Source organism: Rousettus aegyptiacus, unplaced genomic scaffold (assembly GCF_014176215.1).
Source record: "Rousettus aegyptiacus isolate mRouAeg1 unplaced genomic scaffold, mRouAeg1.p scaffold_m13_p_11, whole genome shotgun sequence".
NCBI classification, from domain to species: domain Eukaryota; kingdom Metazoa; phylum Chordata; class Mammalia; order Chiroptera; family Pteropodidae; genus Rousettus; species Rousettus aegyptiacus.
The window spans coordinates 42942026-42960573 of record NW_023416286.1 but is presented as its reverse complement, the minus strand read 5'-3'; the positions used below and the strand labels follow the sequence as shown (position 1 = coordinate 42960573).

The following is an 18548-nucleotide window of genomic DNA, read 5'->3' as shown; positions in this document are numbered from 1 at the left end:
CCAACAGAAGCAGTCTGACGAAAGGTCATCCACCCAGACAGAAGGTCGACATTACAAAAACACCATATTTCAGTGTTTCACAGGGTTTTATTACAAAACAAGCAACAAAACAGTTTTAGAAAATTATTTTTGCTACATACCAATTAAGAGATCAGATAAAATGAGAAGCATGTTTCCATGCACTCAGCTCAGCGCTTACAGAGAGTGCATTTCACAGCTGAAACATACTGGTTCAAAACACAAAATCATGCCACATCTTCATTAGCAGTGGGGAAAGGGATCAAACAGTTCAAACTCTTCCTAGCATAAGTGACTGTAATTGACTGCCACAGGCGATAACACAGAGAGAAAGGGAATAAGGGGAAAAAGTGATGTTAGTAGAAAAGGTTTAATAAACCTGTCCGTTTCTAACATGTTCAAAGTTTATAAACAAAGCTGATTTGAGAAACTCCATTTCCAAAATACTGTTACATTCAGAAGCCTGTTTATCTGGTTAACAGTGAAAACAAACATCAAATCCCACTGCTCAACTACTGAAACTGCTATATATTTATTGGATCCTTTTCGCCTATATAAGTTATATTCAGGAAGAAAAAAAAAAGACCTTTTGCTTCAAGTTGGACCTTAAATTTACTCTTTCTCATGGGAGTTCAGCATTCTACTCAGAAAAAGATGTGTAATTCCAATATTTTGACCTGAGGTCACTCTACTCGATTTCCGTTTATGGTGTCTCACAGAATGCAAAAGGCCCAACTATGTTTGCCAGTCATTACTTACTGACCTTGAGTAAATAAATCCTTCAGCTTTCAAGAATAGTGGATAGGGAAGCCTACCTGAAATACTGCTACGCACAGTGGGTCAAGATTCCTTCAAAAGTCTTATGAAAACAGCACGACTCAGAGAAAACCTCAGATTTATTCCAGAGTCTATGCACTTACCTACTGTATCCCCACCCTATTTTTTCCATTTGGTTCCATTTTAAATTCTTTGTTCATACATTCACCATCTTTGGCTCACATGTGTAGTGACATGTGTAGGCTGTAATGTGAAATTGGTCAGAAGGCAAATAATAGGGACACAAAAGAATTTCTGAAATAAGGTTTGGGTATGAGACTGCTTCCAGACTTCCTTGAAGAGCACAATATTTATCTAGTATTGAAACTACATTAACAATGTCCTAGCTTGGAATTCCCAACTATTTGCCAACTAGAGTCCCTGTTTTCCCTCTGTCATGATAATACAATCTGGATTTATAAGTATGTTTAACATTCTCAAAATAGACCTTCCTGAATAAGAAACATATCAGCTTACTATAATGACCAATTAACTTAACAGTAGTAATCTGGCAGAGAGTTTATTTTTAAAGAGAGATAAATGGGTACATTTTTATAATTTATAAACCAAAAGATGACAACTTTCCATGAGTTAGGGAATGTTAAAGAGACCTCAAAAGTCCCTAATTTATTTCTATTAATTCAATATCACTTACTGCACACTTTCTTTGACCTAGCCAAACGATTTTCTTGAGTAAAGCTGAAGATGAAACCAGAGATAAGGCGCTTTATAAGAATTTGGAATGACTTCTTAAAAACAGGCTACTTGAAGTATGTTGTAATCTCAACCACTTATAAAGAAAGAATTCACAAACTAAGGATTTCTGAGGACAAAAGCACAAGAGTCTGCAGAAAAGAGAAAAAAGAGAGAGAGCCAACAGATTTCCTTTTTTCTACCTGGACCAAACAATTTAAGTGAAGGATAGCTGCAATGAAATGTAGTCAAGAAAAGTTTTCAACATGACAGTCTTCAAGGAAACATTGCCTGAAAGAAACAGGATGTCCCCCCAAGCCACTAGGATTTTCTAATCACATGTTTTTGCCTCTGCATTAGATTTGGACATAATGAGAGGAAGGGGTTTACTTAGGTAAAAATGGTTCTCTTAGCCTCTTCCTCTACTCTTTATTTTTTAATTTAAAGATATCATTAATTTATAAGTTATAGACAGAAACGAATTAAGTTTTCTCTCCCTTTAGGGAATCTTGATAAGTTCCTGGTGGCAGTTCGCCACACAGGCTGGACAGACAAATCCTTCTAGGGACCCCAGAAATAGTATCTCCTTCCCAAATGGAAGAAGGTACACCCTAAAATTGGGGTGGGAAATGAAATCTATGCTCTTCTACCTAAAAATCTCTAAATCTCTAGTCAGCGATGTATAGCCTCTAAACCAATGTTTCTATTTAGTTTCTATTTTATTAAAAATATAAATATGTCTTATGATTATCTTTGAATCTCTCCACTCATAAGTACATGGAACCCGATCAGATTACAATGTCAGATCATGCAAGTACACAATGCGTCATTCAAAGAACAACACAAAGAATAGAAAGAAAGCAAATATATCAGGGTATACAATATACATCACTGAAAGTTAAGACTAATATTGGCCCGTTCAAAAAGAGCTGTGAGGCAAGAATTCAAGATAATCTGTCTTTACTAAAACAGACCTTTCCTTCTGTCTAGAAAATATGGATCAAAAAAATTTAGCTAGATGAACTACAATCCATCTCTTCCCCAGTACCTGCTCCAAACCAAATCTAAAACAGAGATCTAATCTATCACACGAAAGAATTAACATACACTTATCAACCCTCTACACATTCCAACTAACACCATATCTCAACAGCCGTAACATTTAACACTGATAAACTCATCCTTGGACTGGACACGGAAACCGGGTGGGCAGGTCTATCACTCACACTGATAGTATTTGGGGTCAAAGAACAACTAAATGAGAGCAGAGTCATTCCCAAAACTGGCTGATGCGCTAGGGTAGACTCATTCCCTATACCTCATAAGATGTCCCTATTTCTCCCCCTATGGAGGTCCCCGGGGGGATATGCCAGCCCCCCAGTTTTAACGCCTCCCTCAGAATGTATTCCAGTCAAACCAAAGCCTGGATCTTCCGCCATCTCTCCCTCCTTTCAGCTGGGTTAGTTATCACCCTCCTACTTCACAGTCAAGCGTCAGCCAATAATCAGGAATAGGATAAAACCAGATGACTGGATTCTATGCCTGGCCTAAAAATAAAGGGAAGAAACTAAAATAATGACAAGGAAATAAAACTTGGTTAAGGATGAAACTGGGCTCCCAACCTTCTCTCACCAAGACCACTTCGCAACAGTCAAACAAGAGGCAACCTGCTTTCCACTGAGCATGCCCACAGGTCCAACCTAGTGATTTTCCCAAATTAAATATGCTGCATTGATATATATTTTTTTTAGGTCAGCTGAATGGGCCCCTCTGACAAAGCATCCACAGGAATATGAGTGGCATAAAGACCTCTGACTGTCTCCAACAGGTAGAGAAACTGAGTCATGGCCTCCTTCTCTTGAGTCCTCCCCCCTCCCTCCCTGGGCATCTATGGCTCATCACACATCAGAGGTCCGTATGTTCTCATCATCGAGGTTGAACATAAATGGTTTCTCCTTGGGGTGCTGGGGCTCCGATCTGTGCCTTATCCGGGAGCTAGGCAACACTCCAGTAGCATTGCTCTCCCCAAGTCGAGGCGTGAACAAAGAGTCCTCAGGAGTCTCTTCAGTTGGAAGCAGCTTTTCGCTAGCCTGGGGGACAGGTGTCCAGGGTTGCCAGGAAGAGGCCACAGACGGAGCTTTGCAGAGGACTTTTTTCTCTTCCACAGGCAGCCGCCCTCTGCGCAAGACAGAGTTGGGCCCACCTGAAAGGCTGGAGCTTCCAGCGCGGGTCAAAGAAATGGATCTAGAAAATGACATTTCCTACGAAAAAAAATGGGAAGAAAAAAAAAAACAAAGGAAAGTAAGGGCTTTCCTGACAAGTTTATCCCAAAGCCCCAGGAATAGTACACCCCCCCCCCCAATATCACCACCTCATATGTTGAAATACTCTGTACAGAAATCAAGCTGTCCAACAGAATTCACTCCAGATGTGTCAAGGTCTGCCTCACAGGCAGACGTGTGGGACCCATCAGAAACTGTTTCTCTATCCAACCCTTCCTCCCCCACTCCAACAACCAAAAATAAAAAATAAAAATTTATACCCTAATCAGTCAAGAGAAAAACAAACAAGACAGCCTGGGGCTTCACTAAATAAAACCTATCCACTCAAGGACACTCATCTCTAAGTTGACAGTAACTATGCAACAGAAAGGAAGTGACTTACTCTGGGGTGGCACTTGAGGGCCTGGACAGCTGCCCCGATCTCCTTAATCCAGCTGTGCATGTCTTCTGGACTATCCGCCTGCAAAACACCCACAGCACTTAACAGAGATGTTCTGGGTACTATGAGTTCAGCTTTCAAGACTCTGATCCAATTCTAAGTTCATAAAATCACACCATTAGACCTGGAAGGATCTCAGAGTTCATCTAGTCCAGTAGCCTCAGATTTTTGAGGACATTTTTTTCCTGCAACACCTTATTTGACGCCCCATAAATAAAACAGCTCCAAGTGGAGCTGCTCTACGGCAGGGCAGAGGTCATGAGGGAGGGGAGCACTTAGAGGCCCATTCTCTGAAGTCTCTGGTGCCCTATGGAATACCGTGGGCCTGGTCTAGCCTCCTGTTTTACAGACAGGTAGGTCAGGAACAACAGGGCTAAACAGTTAAGTATTTCCCCCAGAAATACCTACCAACCCCAGAAGGGGGCAGCAGCAGGTCTGTGAAAAAAGGAAGAAAATCAAGTGGCAAAGCCACTGCTGGCAGAGCCCTGGGAATTCTCAGTACTTTCCAGCTTTATAGAAATTGAGTTAAAGTGAACCCGGCAAAAATTTAATGAGGCCTTGCTCACTGTTGGACACGGCATCAGGTGCTGGGCACAGAGATGAGACCAAGACTGAATCCTTGACCTCCAGAAGTTTATATTTGTTAACCTCTTGTCTTCCTGTGCTTTCCGCACAATAGTTCTACGCAAATCACAAGCGTGCATTTGCCTGCCTGTGCACATGTATGTACAAACACCACACCCTGGCCCCCAAAAGTCTCCACATATAGCCCTCACTATCTCCAAAATTATTCTTTCGCTGCAATATATCAAGATAATGCATGACCAGTTTTTTAAAGAATCCTCAACCTTGCATCTCTACCCCTTTCTGTCACCTCAAACAAACCTTCCTTAGTTAGGTGTACATGGTGAAACTTGAAAGGGAAACAGTTTCACACCCTGGCACACTGGGTCAAAAGGGCGTAGCAACAACAAGCGCCCAAGGCAAACACCTCTCTCATACTCTAGAGCTTCAAGTTTGCCTGCATTTTCTCTTCACTGGACTTTTCCCAGTTATTTGACAACTTGGTGGTTTCCCAAGAAAAAGACAAATCCAACCCTAGTCCAAAAAGATAACCCAGGAAAGGTCTCCAAGTTTCCTCCAGAACGTATTTTACTAATATTAGGGGTAGCCTGTCCCACAAGTAGAACCATTGGGAGAATTAAATGAACTCTTGTAGTTAAAGCAGTTTGAACAGTGCCTGAAACACAGAAAGGGCTTTATAAGTATTAGTTATTATTATATTATTATTACATATAAGGACCTTAAATGAAGGCTTACATTCCAAACTTATAAATTTGTTCACTACCCTCTCCCTGAGTCTTTTTTTCCTTCATAGTCAATGTACAAATAATTCCTACCTAAATGATCAAATTGTCAGGATCGATTAATATATTTGCGGGAAAAGGATAGTTATTTCAGATTGGAATGAGATGGAGGTAATTAAATTGTGCATTATTTAAAAAAGCATTTCTCAAAGACTTTCCTTCTAGGGAAGCAGAAGATGATTTGATAAGGAGAAATGGTAGAAGACAGAGGAAAAGACAGAGATGGGAGCTGAGGGAGAGACGAACATCTCCCAGATCACATAGGAGACCTGGAATTCTCATTAAACAAATTAACGAGATCCCCATAATGATCCAATAATCAGTTTCCAGCGCTGTTAAGCTAATTCTACTGCTTCCACCACCCTAGCAAAATACCACCCCCATGTCAACTGATATTACCCCCACAAAACACAGGCCACCTACCTGATTATCCTTTTGAGACCACACCAACAAACTCTCAATGTTTTCTAGGAACTATCGCACAACTAGCCTAGGTGTCTTCACTCCAGCCTCCACTTAACGAGGAATAACTGAATAACGGAAAGCTAGCAATTTACCGATTTAACATCTGGGGAACTCAAGCACAAGAATGAAAATCCTCTAAAACAGGTTTTGATCATTTCTAATTCTCCTCTAATATAAATAATGCTGCTTTCACATCTTTGTGTATAAAGCTTTTTTCAGACTTAGGATTCTCCAACTCCCAGGGAAATTACTAAAGAGTATGCATTCCTTTAAGGCTCTTTTATTTGGCAAGAGAAATTTCTGGCCAACGATATATGAAAATTTCATCTACCAACAATACATTATTTCTTACATGCACCTTTGTTAGAACTATATATTATAATTTTTAAAAATCTTTGCTATATGACAGGCAAAATAATTGTCTTTCTTAAAACATTTAGTAATTAGTAGAGATGGAAATTGTTTGCTAATTATATTCCTTCTCTAATTCTCTAATTCCATTTAAGGACATTTTTCTATCAGATAACCTAGGTAGTTAACCCCCATGAGGATAATAATAATAAACATCAGTAAACATTAAAATGTTTAACTAATAAGTGTAACTTAAAAATATTATTAAAATAGAAAAGTAGATATTATAACATCCCACATGAAAAAAAATAGAAATATTACTTTACTGAAATCACAATTAGGATTCCTTAGTAGTTTTAAGAATGGGATTCACTGGCAACAAAAATTCTGTGAAACCTCAAAGATTTTATGCAAAAATTATGATGTATGCATATATCTATCTTTTAATGTTTTACGGAAAGCCTGTGCTTAGACTTCATCGAAAACTCAAAAATATCTTAAAACCACATCACAAAGGTAGCTTTAAGAACCAGAGGTACAAAACAGAGCTAAAGTCCACCCACCCCATGGTGAATTACTAAGAGATTAAAAAATGCTTAAAAGTGAGCTGAACATAAAGGGAAGTGGCAAGCTCATGCCTTCATTATTTCCTAGTGTGCTTAAAAACATATACTTGTTTTTGGTTCTTGGTTCGAAAGAAAAAAGTAGAGGTTCTATTGTTGAGGGCAGTTTTTGAGGTGAAGGGAACAAAGTATATTAAAATGAGTCACTCCAGTTTGTGGTATTATTGCAATCCAATGAGCTTTCACTGAATTTCTACTATGAACCCAGCACTATAACAGATACAATGATTTGAAGCAAGGAATGCTAGAGGTCATCAACAAAAGGCTTCCATTGCAGCTGTCTAAAACTTTTAGGCGGCTCCTTCTATTCCCCACCTCTGCCTTCCTTTCCTAATAGCTACTACTACTAATCCCTGCCCCTCCCCCAAGAACCATCCCATCTTTAGACACAGCCTTGGCACATGATTACAAACGACTAGACTACATAGTTTGTAAGGTGATGTCATTCACCTAGCCCAACACTCTGCAATTAATGTGTGAGCCCTCTTATTACTACTGCTGTCCTGATATAGCCCCCTAGTACTGACAACTGGACTTATGCCAAGTTGTCAAAACCAATCTGCACCACATTTCCTATTTTGAATAAACTAATCATTCTCATGATAAGCTACTTAATACCATTCACCTTCTATGACTGGAAAATGGGGAAATGGTGAACCTTGCCTGCCTTGTAGTCCAAAGACTGAAATCTCATTTTGAATGCTTGCCCAGAACAGAGAACCATCTACCTGCTACTGAGCTTGCTGACATCACAAGCTTAAATATCTTATCACCGCCAGACCCTGATCTGTCACCATGATCTATCTGTCAAGATACCCAGTTACCACAAGTTGACCTTCCCTGATGCAGAGTTGGACTTCCCTCTACATGTTGAGTTTTGCACCAGGCTACTTGTAAACAACACAAGTGAGTAGGTCTTGCTCTAGTACCTGGTGCCTCTCAATCAGCTCCCTAATTCACCAGGTTTATGATCTCAAATAATTTACCTTCAGACACTCTGTTTCCTCATCTGTAAAGTAGAGGCGACCTCAGAAACTGCTGAGAATTAAGTAATATGCTTGGGGTAACAAAGTGGGCAATAAGTGGTAGCTTTTCTTAACAGAAAAAACAACTACAGTGTGAGAGATCACAGGGTACAAATTATACACAAATGTGACATGAAGGTAAATGTGACATAGAAGGTAAATGACCAACACCTAAGTAGTTGGAATCCATCCCCATTCTATTGCTCAAATCTTTGTCTTGTCCAAGTAGTTTATTTTTTCTGTCTAGATCTCCCCCACTCTCTGGTCTAGCTTTCCTAGATACTGAGGATATACAGTTCTTTGAAGCAGATTTGCTGAACATAAACCTTAGGAAGCATATCAGAATGCCACTTAGGCATGATGGGTAAAAGTGATAACACCAAACTGCATGAGTAGTCATTATACTTTCACTTTTTGCATGAACCACAATGTTTACTTGGAACAATTGACCGACAGACAAAATGTCAGTCAAACTTATTCAGACTTAGGTATCTGACAAACTCTTCCTGAAACCCGAATGAAATGAGTCTATATCGGGAAGATTATAAATGAATTTTCTGGCAAATGATAAATTTTCAGCTTTCAAAGTAAAAATGAGAATTTCAGAAAACTTACATCCACCTCCATGAGCCTGATTTGTTGATGATACTGGTGGTGATATTAACAAATGTGATTTTTTATATATATTGTATAATAAAATGTGTCAACATTTGGAAGATCTGCATACCACACTGAGACCACGATTTTCCAAATGACCAATGCATAAAGTTACAAAATCATTCATTGGTAAAAAGGACCCATTCAAAGTGCAAAAATGACCAATGGGATTTTTGAGACATTCAATATTATTTTATATTAGGGGTCAGATATTTACATAATTTGACCAATGGATTTTAATGTAAGAGTAGGAAAGTTTATTGATACTGGCTTCCAATCCACATTGCACCTAAATGTGAAGAAATTACCATTTTCCAAGTGTTGGTATAGAATCAAAATATATCCACAATTATCTGGAAAAGCTATTAAAACAATCCCCTTTTTTCCAAATAATATCTGTGCAAGGCCAGATTTTCTTCATATTCTTCAATCAAAACAACATATGGCTCCAGATAAAATGCAGAAGCAGATATGAGAATCCTGCTGTCTTCTATTAAACCAGCCATTAAAGAGATTTGCAAAAATAAGAACCAAAAAAAAAAAAAAAAATTCTATTGTTGCTTTTTTTAGAAATATAGTTCTTTTTTATAAAATGTTACTTGTGTTAACATAAATGAGTTTTATAGTTGCTATTTTAAAATGTATTAATACATATTTTTAATGACTTTTAATCTGTTATTCTCTAACTTCCTATTCTGAGTTAGGTACGATAACAGATTTGTCCATTTGCTCATTTATTAATTCAGTGTTCTTTTACCCGAGAAACGTGGGAGCAGAAGGCAAAGGAGGATAAAATGATGAGAAGCTTCTGGTGAAGTGCACATATTCATGCAGATGATGCAATACCTTTTGAACTTTTCTGTTGTTGGGATTCAAGTTTCCCAAATCACTACCTCCAACCCAAAAGTTCTGTCCTGAACACTTACCCAGCATGATCATTCACTTGACAAATATTTAATACCAGCAATATGTCAGGCACTGCCTACCTAAGGGCCTCCATAATGTCACCTTGGATGTCCTACGGACACTATAAACTCAGAACCACCTCTGTTGGGCTTGTCTCTGCTCTCCACAGTCCCTCTTCCTATGCTCCAATCACAGTGACTTCTGCCACCAGCCACTGTAAGGCCCGGGCCAGACATCTGGACAGTATGCCTGGCTCTCCTCTCTCCCTTCGCCACACATGCAACCAACAATCAAGTCCTGAAAGGACTCCTTAATAGCGTTCACATTTTCCACTTTTGTCCATGCATCCTAGTTTGGGCTTCCTGTTATGTCTCACCTAAATTACAACAATAGACTTCAAACTGGTTTCTCCAGCTCCTATCTTCCCCCTTTTCTCATCTGCCCTCTGTATTGTACCCAGCCAGGCAATTCATAGCCAGCATACCATTACAGGGGTTGGAGTTCAGGGTTATTGTCTCCACTTTTCAGATGAGGAAAAAAAGCCTCTGAAAGTAAGATCACTTGTCCACGTGATAATTTTTAGAAGGTAGATTCAATGGGGTCACTCTCCTAGTTTAACCTTGAGGGGCCCTAACTCTCAGGAGAAAAGACTAGCTCTTCAACAAGGCATCACAGGCCATGGGCCCTATGCATCTGCTCTCCAGCCTCCTGTTCGCTCTGTTTCCCTTTTATTTCCAAGCTTTTTTCCCCCACATGCCACTACCTCTGCCTGGGCTACTCTTTTCCCAACTGACCCAGCTTAGATATGTCTTCCCTCAGGAAACCTCCCCTGACTGCCTGAAAGGGGCAAGGAGGACGTACCCTGCTTATGAGTTTCCATGGCAACCACTACTCACTCTAATGGTAGCACTCATTACACTCTTGGTTTTTGTTTGTGTTTAGTCCCCTCTCCCCATCGGTGAGGTAGTTTCACTCGGTAATACAGTTAGCTTCTCTCATCATATTCTGCAATTCCATGCTGAGATCACCTGATCTCCTAAATGCTTTCTTAAAATTTGCATACGTTGGGAAGGGGCAAAGGAGTCAAACATTTGGTGATGGAAGGAAATTTAACTTTGGGTGGTGAATACAAATGCAATATACATATGATATACTGTTCAACTGTATACTTGAAATTTACTTGATTTTATTAACCAAAGTCACCCCAAGAATTTTAATAAAAAGTAAATAAATAAGTTAGGGTTTTTACACTTTGTGCTGTAAAGATCTATTTCATGCATTTACCGTTAAAGTATCATACAGAATAGTTTCACTGCCCTAAAAACTCCTCTGCGTTCATCAGGACAACACTCCCTCCCCCATCCCATCACACTATTTTTATTGCCTGTTTATCTGACACACACACACACACACACACACACACACACACACACACACACACAGACTTACTCTCTCTCTCACACTCTCTCTCTCTCTCTCTCTCTCTCTCACACACTCTCTCTCTCTCTCTCTCTCTCTCTCTCTCACACTGTCTCTCTCTCTCTCTCTCTCTCTCTCTCACGAACACACACACACACTCCCTCTCCCTCTCCCTCTCCCTCCTCTCTCTCTCTCCCCTTCCCCCTCCCCACCCCCTCTCTCTCCAGTTCAGGATTTGTTTTATTTAATGCAGTGTTCCCAGAATGAGGCAAAATGCCTGGCCACACTGAGGATACTCAACAACTATCTGTTAAATGCCAGAACTGGAAATACTTTTTTACTGCACCTACAGTTTAAACTCTACCCCTGAACGGTAATAGAGCCAGCTTTAACACCCCAGCAACAATTTCTGCAGCTCTCTTACATTGTCTCTTCCGGGATGGCAAGTGCTTGTCTGAATGAATGGAACCTACATATGGCTAAGGCTGCCAGCCTGTCTGCTGGGCTCAGGCAGGGAGACCAGCTCAGAGAGTCAGGACAGCTGGAGCTGCTACCCATCAACTTGTGAAAGGGGGGTGACCTTGTGGAAGGGAGAGTGATGCTTGAAACAGAGGAAAGTGCAGTGGGAACCCTGAAAAGCGTTGATTGAGGGGCCCCTCATTTAAACCAACACACAACATGATGTCTTATCTTAATACTAGAAATGCAGCACTAACATGATGCTACAAGAACCGAGGCGCACTCTGTGGATTTCCAGGCAGGCGAGGGTAGGGACTTGGCCCTGAAAGTCTAGGCCCTGTTTGGAAATCTGCCTTTCTTGCTCTTATGATTTTAGGAGTTGGGAGAACTCCAAAGCAGTGGGTGGAGGGGAGAAGCTCCTGATAGCTGAATAGTCAGATCCCAAACAATGGTTTTCTCTGTGCAGCTGGGCTTTGCACCTGGTGCCTGAACAGGGGCCTCTGTGCTTTTGTCCTTCCGCACACAGTGATGACCACACACAGGCGGAGCTTATAAATACCCTCCAAAGGAGAAGTGAAACCACTGGCCAGTTCTCCTTTTCTCTGCTTAGCTGGCGCCCTGCAGCTGAGAACAGCTGGTACATGCTCACATTCCCCAGTACGGTGGCTCAACTTGCTCTTATTATTTTATGGTTGGGAAGCTTTTGGCAAACATCCTGTTTAGAATAAAATGGGACTCAGACTGACTTTCAGGGGCTAAATTTACCAACTAGAAACTTCGAACAAAATAAAAGAGAAAGCACAGGAAAAAGCAAGGCCTATGAGTACACTATTCACAGAAATGGAATGTTAAAGTCTCCTTAGTGACCTTCTTACCTGTATGTAGAAAGTCCTGGAGCTTGTTATTATTTCAAACAGGTTGTCCCTCATTAAGAGATCACTAGGCAGAGAAAGAGAAAGGAATTTACCAGCAGGATGGTATACACATTGAGGACTTGATTTGTCCTAAGTAAAGGCACCAATACCCTCTACCATAAGAAGGGGGCTCCCAGGCCATTCTTTCCTTAGCGCCTGCCTCAAAAAACATTATAGGGCTTTCTTCTCCCTTCAGTTCCTAGAGGATCTCAGGAGGTTTCACCATCCCCGTGGAACCGCCCTCCCCACACCTGTCCTATTAAGATAAAGCTCCTTTATCTCTAAAACCTTCTGCCTAATATTCACCACACCCCGCACTGCCTACAGTTGTGGTTTGGTTTGTTGCTTTTCTTTTAGTGGCTAATATGCACGATGTGCTTTGTGCAAAGCACTGTTTAGAGGGCTTTTTTTTTCAGTTAAGTAGATAAAAATTTTATTGGTGTTGTGTGTGTGTGTGTGTGTGTGTATGGAGAGAATTGACGTGTAACTTTATGTTAGTTTCAAATGTGCAACATAACGATTCAATATTTGTATATATTTGAAATGGTCACCACAGTAAGTTCACATCCATCACCACATAGTTGCAAACTTTTTCTCATGATGAGAATTTTTAAGATCTACTCTCTTAGCAACTTTCGAACATATAATACAGTATTGTTAACTATAGTCACCATGTTCTGCATTACATCCCCAGGACTTACTTATTTTATAACTGGATGTTTGTACCTTTTGACCCTCACCTCTGGCAACCACCATTCTGTTCTTTGAGTGCTTTTTTTGTGCAAGTGCTTTTTTTGAGCGTTATTTCATCCAAAGTTCACAATAATCCAATGAGGAACTTAACTCTCACCACTTGATGGATGACAGAATCCAGGCTCAGAGAGGTTATAAGACTTTCTGTGGTACCAGAGTTACTTAATGGCAGAATCAGGATTTGAACCCAGGTCTGACTCCAGCATCTATGCTTTTAATTATTCCACTACTGTTTGCCTCTTCTAAAGGACTAGGGCACAGTCCCCCCTCTGAGCCCTAGTCTTCCTGTGGAATAAGCATCTAACTCTAACACCTGAAGCATTTCAGCACCGCCCTCTTCTTTGTTCCTATATTCTTTCCTTTTCTCCACCAGAAAATTATTACATAGGCTCGTCTCCTCAGGACTTAGAGTGAAGTAATAGGAAGACGGTAAGTGTGCCCAGTGCGATCTCACATCTGCATCAGCCAGGATACAGTGGGTCATGCATGAGACCTCAAGATCTGGCCCTTACTCTTGGAAGAAGGCTCTTGAAGAGTCATAAATGAAGATTTAAGAGAACAAATGAGAGTTTTAATCAAAGAGAACAAGCAGAGACAATTACCCAGACTTGACCAGACATTCATGGGTCTTCAGAACATCCTTGAGAAATATAGTACGCAGTGGTTCTCGGTCCTGGGGGAAATGACAGAAAGATAGGTAAATGAGGCTGTCCAAGTAATGCCACAACCAAGACTAAGCTGACCGATGTGCCTCTCTCGTCAGAGATGGTCAACTAAAACCAGGTTGCGAATAAGGGAAATTCCCAAAAGAATCAAGAGAGAGAAAAAATCTAAGATGCTCTGTGGCTCTGACCACGAAACAGCTCATTGCATAGGAGGGAAATAGTTCGGGCCACTCTAATGTCACTGCAAAGATGCACACACAGGAGGGATGGAGGTAAGACAGTCACCTCTGAGGTTTGTTTGTGCATGTCCATGTCTCTACTAATGCACACACACGTGGGTATTATTCATGTGCCTCTTCCCTTCCATGACCTCTTAGAAGGGTCTCAGAGTGACTACAAACCTGTTCACACTTAAAGTAGCAGATAGTAAAGTCATCGAGTGCAAAGAAGCGACGTTTCCAGCTCTTCCGCTGAAATAAAAAGTAACAAACAGGACATTAGGAAAAGGTACCAGCACTCAAAGGTATTCGAGTTCTAAGGTCCCAGGGACCCAGCCCCATGGAAGCTGGGCTCCCACATTTAGTAGGGGACAAAAAGTTCTTTCAATCAGGAGCAATGCCTCTGACCTGCAGGGGAGAGCGTTTGGTTCCAAGCCTCTCATGGTTTGGGCAGCGGCTAGCATGGAGGACTGCAGCTCCTCTTTTCAGCCTGCTCCCCCCTCTGCTACACCCATATCCACAGGCTCCAGGGAGTAACCAGCCCCAGTGCTGATACTCACCACATTCCCTTGCTTCACGCAGTAGCCGCTCTTAATGAGGGGGGGCCCAGTGGGAACACGGCAGCCTGTCGTGGGGATGTAACTCTGGGACCTTCGAAGAATGGCGTGGGACCCTGGCTCACTCCCTTCCTGCCCATCCCCACCATTCTGCAAGGAAACAGGGTCAGGATTAGCATCTCCCCCTCAATCTTTACATAGTCACAGCCCCTGCCCAACCCAGTTTCCTCTGACTGAATCATCTCTCGTCTCTGCCCCCTACAGCAGTCACAGAACTGAATAAGAAAATATAGTTACTTTGCCCCCATCAGGCATTGTACCTGGTACTTTCACAGAATAAAGCTCAGGGAGGTTGGGCAGGAAAAAGAGAAGGACAGAGAAGGCAAACCAGAAGAGGAAAGACAGGGGCCTGTTTCCAGCCTCACTCCTCATGGTGTCAATATGTGCTAGTCTCCTATATATGGTGCCAAACTGTGCTGGCCACACAATTTCAAGATGTGGAGGACTCAATTTCTCTACTGCCATTATTTACACCCACCCCAGACCTGTATGTTCCTGCCCACTCCATCTGCACTGGCTTCCCAAACTCCCATCCACCCTTTTCTCAGTACGGTCCTCTGTGCACATCACTGGCACACCAGAACATCACACACCCCAGAACCCCCTGGCAGTCCCAGGCCCCGGCACCTGGTTGATTGGCGTCTGTACCACCACCCCTCCGATGATCTCTGTCTTGTAGGCCACCTGCGGCTTCTTCTCTGAGGCTGAAGGAATGGCTAGGCTTTTGAGAACTTCGGTCGTCAGGGGCAGGCTCCCAAGTTTGGGTACCTGGGAAGAATGATGGCATCATGGTCAATAGAATACAGAAGCTTAGGAAAAGCAGGGGCCAAAAGTAGGCTGGGGAAAAGCAACGAAAGCTAATGTACTAAATTATAGTAAGATGCTCCTCTCTTCCCCAGGCCTTCTGTCAATCAATATCTGAGTAAGAGGAACCCTGCCAGCCATCCCCACACTGCGTGCACACGCACACACACACAAACTCACGTACACACTTACTCAAAAAACATACTGAGCACCTACTGTAAGCCAGCCCTTCCCTGGCAAGAGAACAAAGTATAAAAACAGCAAATTTAGACGCATGTCCTGCCCTCACGGCATGGAGATGCTAGTAGGGGACACTTGACAAAAACTGCACAGCAAAACAGTCAGGATAATTACAAAATGTGGTGAGTGTCATGAAGAAAACAAACAGGAGCAAAGCTAGATAACAGCAGGGGAACTGCTTGAAATGGAGTGTTAGCAGATGTGTAAACGGTAACCTGGAGGATGAAAATGAACCAGGAATGTGAAGACAGAAGAAAGTATGCTAGGCAGGGGCGCAGGTTCCCACGTGTGGTATATGGTACAGAATTAGGGAGCATGAGCTTTGGAGCCCAAGGCCTGGGGAATAACCCATGACAGGTCACTAACTAACCGAGTGACCTTCGGCAAATCACTCAACCTCTCTGAGAGTATGTACATATAATCATAAAAGTTTTATGGCTGGTTTGAGACCGCAGGCCACAGGTTGCAAACGGAGAGCCCAAAAGCAGACTTGGCCCAACAAATTGCTTTCTTTGTCCTATGCAGTGTGTTTCCAAGCTACACTTAAAATTTAGGACATTTCATATAAAATCCAGATTCCCAGATAAGCAGCACTTCTCTTTAGATGGGGAATTCATTTTCCAGTTTGCCACCATCCCAGCCATTCTCTCTGCACTGAGGCCATGTTTCAGGTAGCATTTCTTCTCATTTATGTTGTTTTGCTTTCTCCTCACCCACTTCACTCATTTATACCAGAGTCTGCAAACTCTGATAAAATCTTTCATTTAGTAAGAATAAAAGAGAGGCCCAGAACAGTCAAGTCATTTGGCCAAAGCCATGACTAATAACTGGAAAGAGACTGGACCTATATGGTGTATACGGAATAACAAAGCCTCTCATTCACAAAAACTTAGCGCCCTGTGTGGATCTACCAGAAAATAACTACAGACTGCATGAAAAAAGCCAACACCCTTTACTGCTTCTTCTACAGCCTTGAGAGTTAGAAAGACCAAAGAATCTTTCAAGAACTCACAGCTCAGGGGAATCAAGGACCACTCCATCTGGTACCTTTGCAAAGGAGCAAGACCACTGTGATTACACTGGAAACCCAGAATAATGAGACCCCTCTTTCTGGCCTGCATTCTCAGTTTACATAGACAAGAGTGACCTCTGCCCACCACCTCACTTGACTGGGCCAGAAATCCACCTTGTCTTTTCCTTATGGCTGTCTGAGAATAGCAGGTCTCATTGTTTTGGGGCTCTACTCAGTGCCAGAAATGCACTAAACTCTTTACTGCACTATCCCTAATCTCAAGCAATCTTATCAAGTAGGTGCTATTTTGTCCATTTCATAGATAAGGTCAATGAAAGCTCATTAAAATGACTTGCCCAAGGACTGGCTAACTCTCCAGTGCTAAATACCACTACCTACCTACCTACCTACTTACCACCCTTCCTAAATTTCTCTAATTTTTGCTATTGTGATAGAAGTCTTTAGGTATGTTGTTATAACTTGGGTGTTTAGGGGTATAATCACCATGGAACAGCAGAAATTCTTCCCAAGTGACCCAAATGAATTCCTAAAACCCAAGAAAGAAGTAGGGACAAAGCCTTTTAGTTAACAAAGACTAGCAAATGCCTCATAGATGCTTAGCTATTGTTGTCTGTCAGAATCTTCTTGTCTTCTGCCCACAGAATAGCCGTTTGTCCCCGTTCATGCCCTGATATCATGGGCTACTTACTTCTAGCCACCCAGAGCCTTTCCAAAACTGTTTCCACTTCCTGAGACTTTGAATCAGCCTACTGAGGACAAATTCAACATAAACTATGCTACAGAGCTTGAAAACTAGGTCATCCTTTTGGTTGGCCATATCCCAGAGGCTTAGTTAAGGGTGTACCCTCTTCTATCCACCCGTGGCCTGTTCTCTGATGCTAGAGATCCACAAGGATTCATTTGTAATGTGAAATGAAGCTTCCGAGAACTCATCTTCCTTCTCCCCAGACATGCCTAGACTGCTGGAAGTGATAGTCCAACTTGGGGATGTGTGGGTGAGGGTGAGGGAGCTGTGCTTCACTTGTACAGCTCAATTTTCAACTCTTTTGAAAAAGACAGTGAGTTAAATAATGTCCCCCAAAACTGTCTACCCGTAACCTCAGAAGATGATATTATTTGGAACTACAATCTTTGTAGATGGTATTAAGATGAGCTTAGACTGGTTCATGGTGGGCCCTAAGTTCTATGACCAATATTTTTTTAAAGGAACAACAGAGGTCACACAGACACACAGGCCATACAATGACGAAGGCAGAGATAGAATGATGCAGTTACAAGCCAGGGAACACTAAGGACCACCGGGAGCCATCAGAATTTGGAGGAGGCAAAACAGATTCTCCCCTAAAGTCTTCAGAGGGAACACAGCTCTGCTAACATCTTGATTCAAGACTTCTGGTCTCCACGAGAGAATAAATTCTGTTGTTTTAAGCCAACCAGTCTGTTACAGTAGCTCTAGAAAACAAATATGGGAATACTAATACTCTGAGAGAGACTAATTCTTTAAAAACTGTATGTTGATCATTTTCTTCAATCATAAGGACTCAATGACCTCAGCATAATATGAACAGTGATCTGTGGGCAGAAAAACCAGATCCATGCTGGGTCCATAACCTTGGGGAAATCACTTTGATCTCTAGGCATTTCCATTTCCTCATCTATAAATGGGGATAATAACACTTGCCCTTCCTACTTAGGGTTTTTACAAGGCAAAATGAAGCCATGTATATATAAAGTGGTATGTAATCTAACTTATTTTAATGCTGTTGCTCATTTTTAATATTTTT

At 41.7% G+C, this 18548-nt stretch overlaps 1 protein-coding gene across 5 annotated transcripts in view; it reads right to left on the bottom strand.

The window, feature by feature from the left end:
* Positions 1 to 67: 67 nt before the first annotated feature.
* PLEKHA2 (pleckstrin homology domain containing A2) overlaps positions 68 to 18548 on the bottom strand; it is a 65965-nt gene continuing 47484 nt past the window's right edge. For all 5 annotated transcript variants that reach the window (XM_016127377.2, XM_016127376.2, XM_016127381.2 and 2 more), the window contains 7 exons: positions 15315 to 15455; positions 14631 to 14777; positions 14254 to 14322; positions 13790 to 13860; positions 12396 to 12459; positions 4192 to 4269; positions 68 to 3788 (listed from right to left, as the gene is read on the bottom strand). In XM_016127377.2, coding sequence (XP_015982863.2) covers positions 3426 to 3788; positions 4192 to 4269; positions 12396 to 12459; positions 13790 to 13860; positions 14254 to 14322; positions 14631 to 14777; positions 15315 to 15455 — 933 coding nt within the window. In that variant the 3' untranslated portion in view covers positions 68 to 3425. The remainder of the gene's footprint in view (positions 3789 to 4191; positions 4270 to 12395; positions 12460 to 13789; positions 13861 to 14253; positions 14323 to 14630; positions 14778 to 15314; positions 15456 to 18548) is intronic.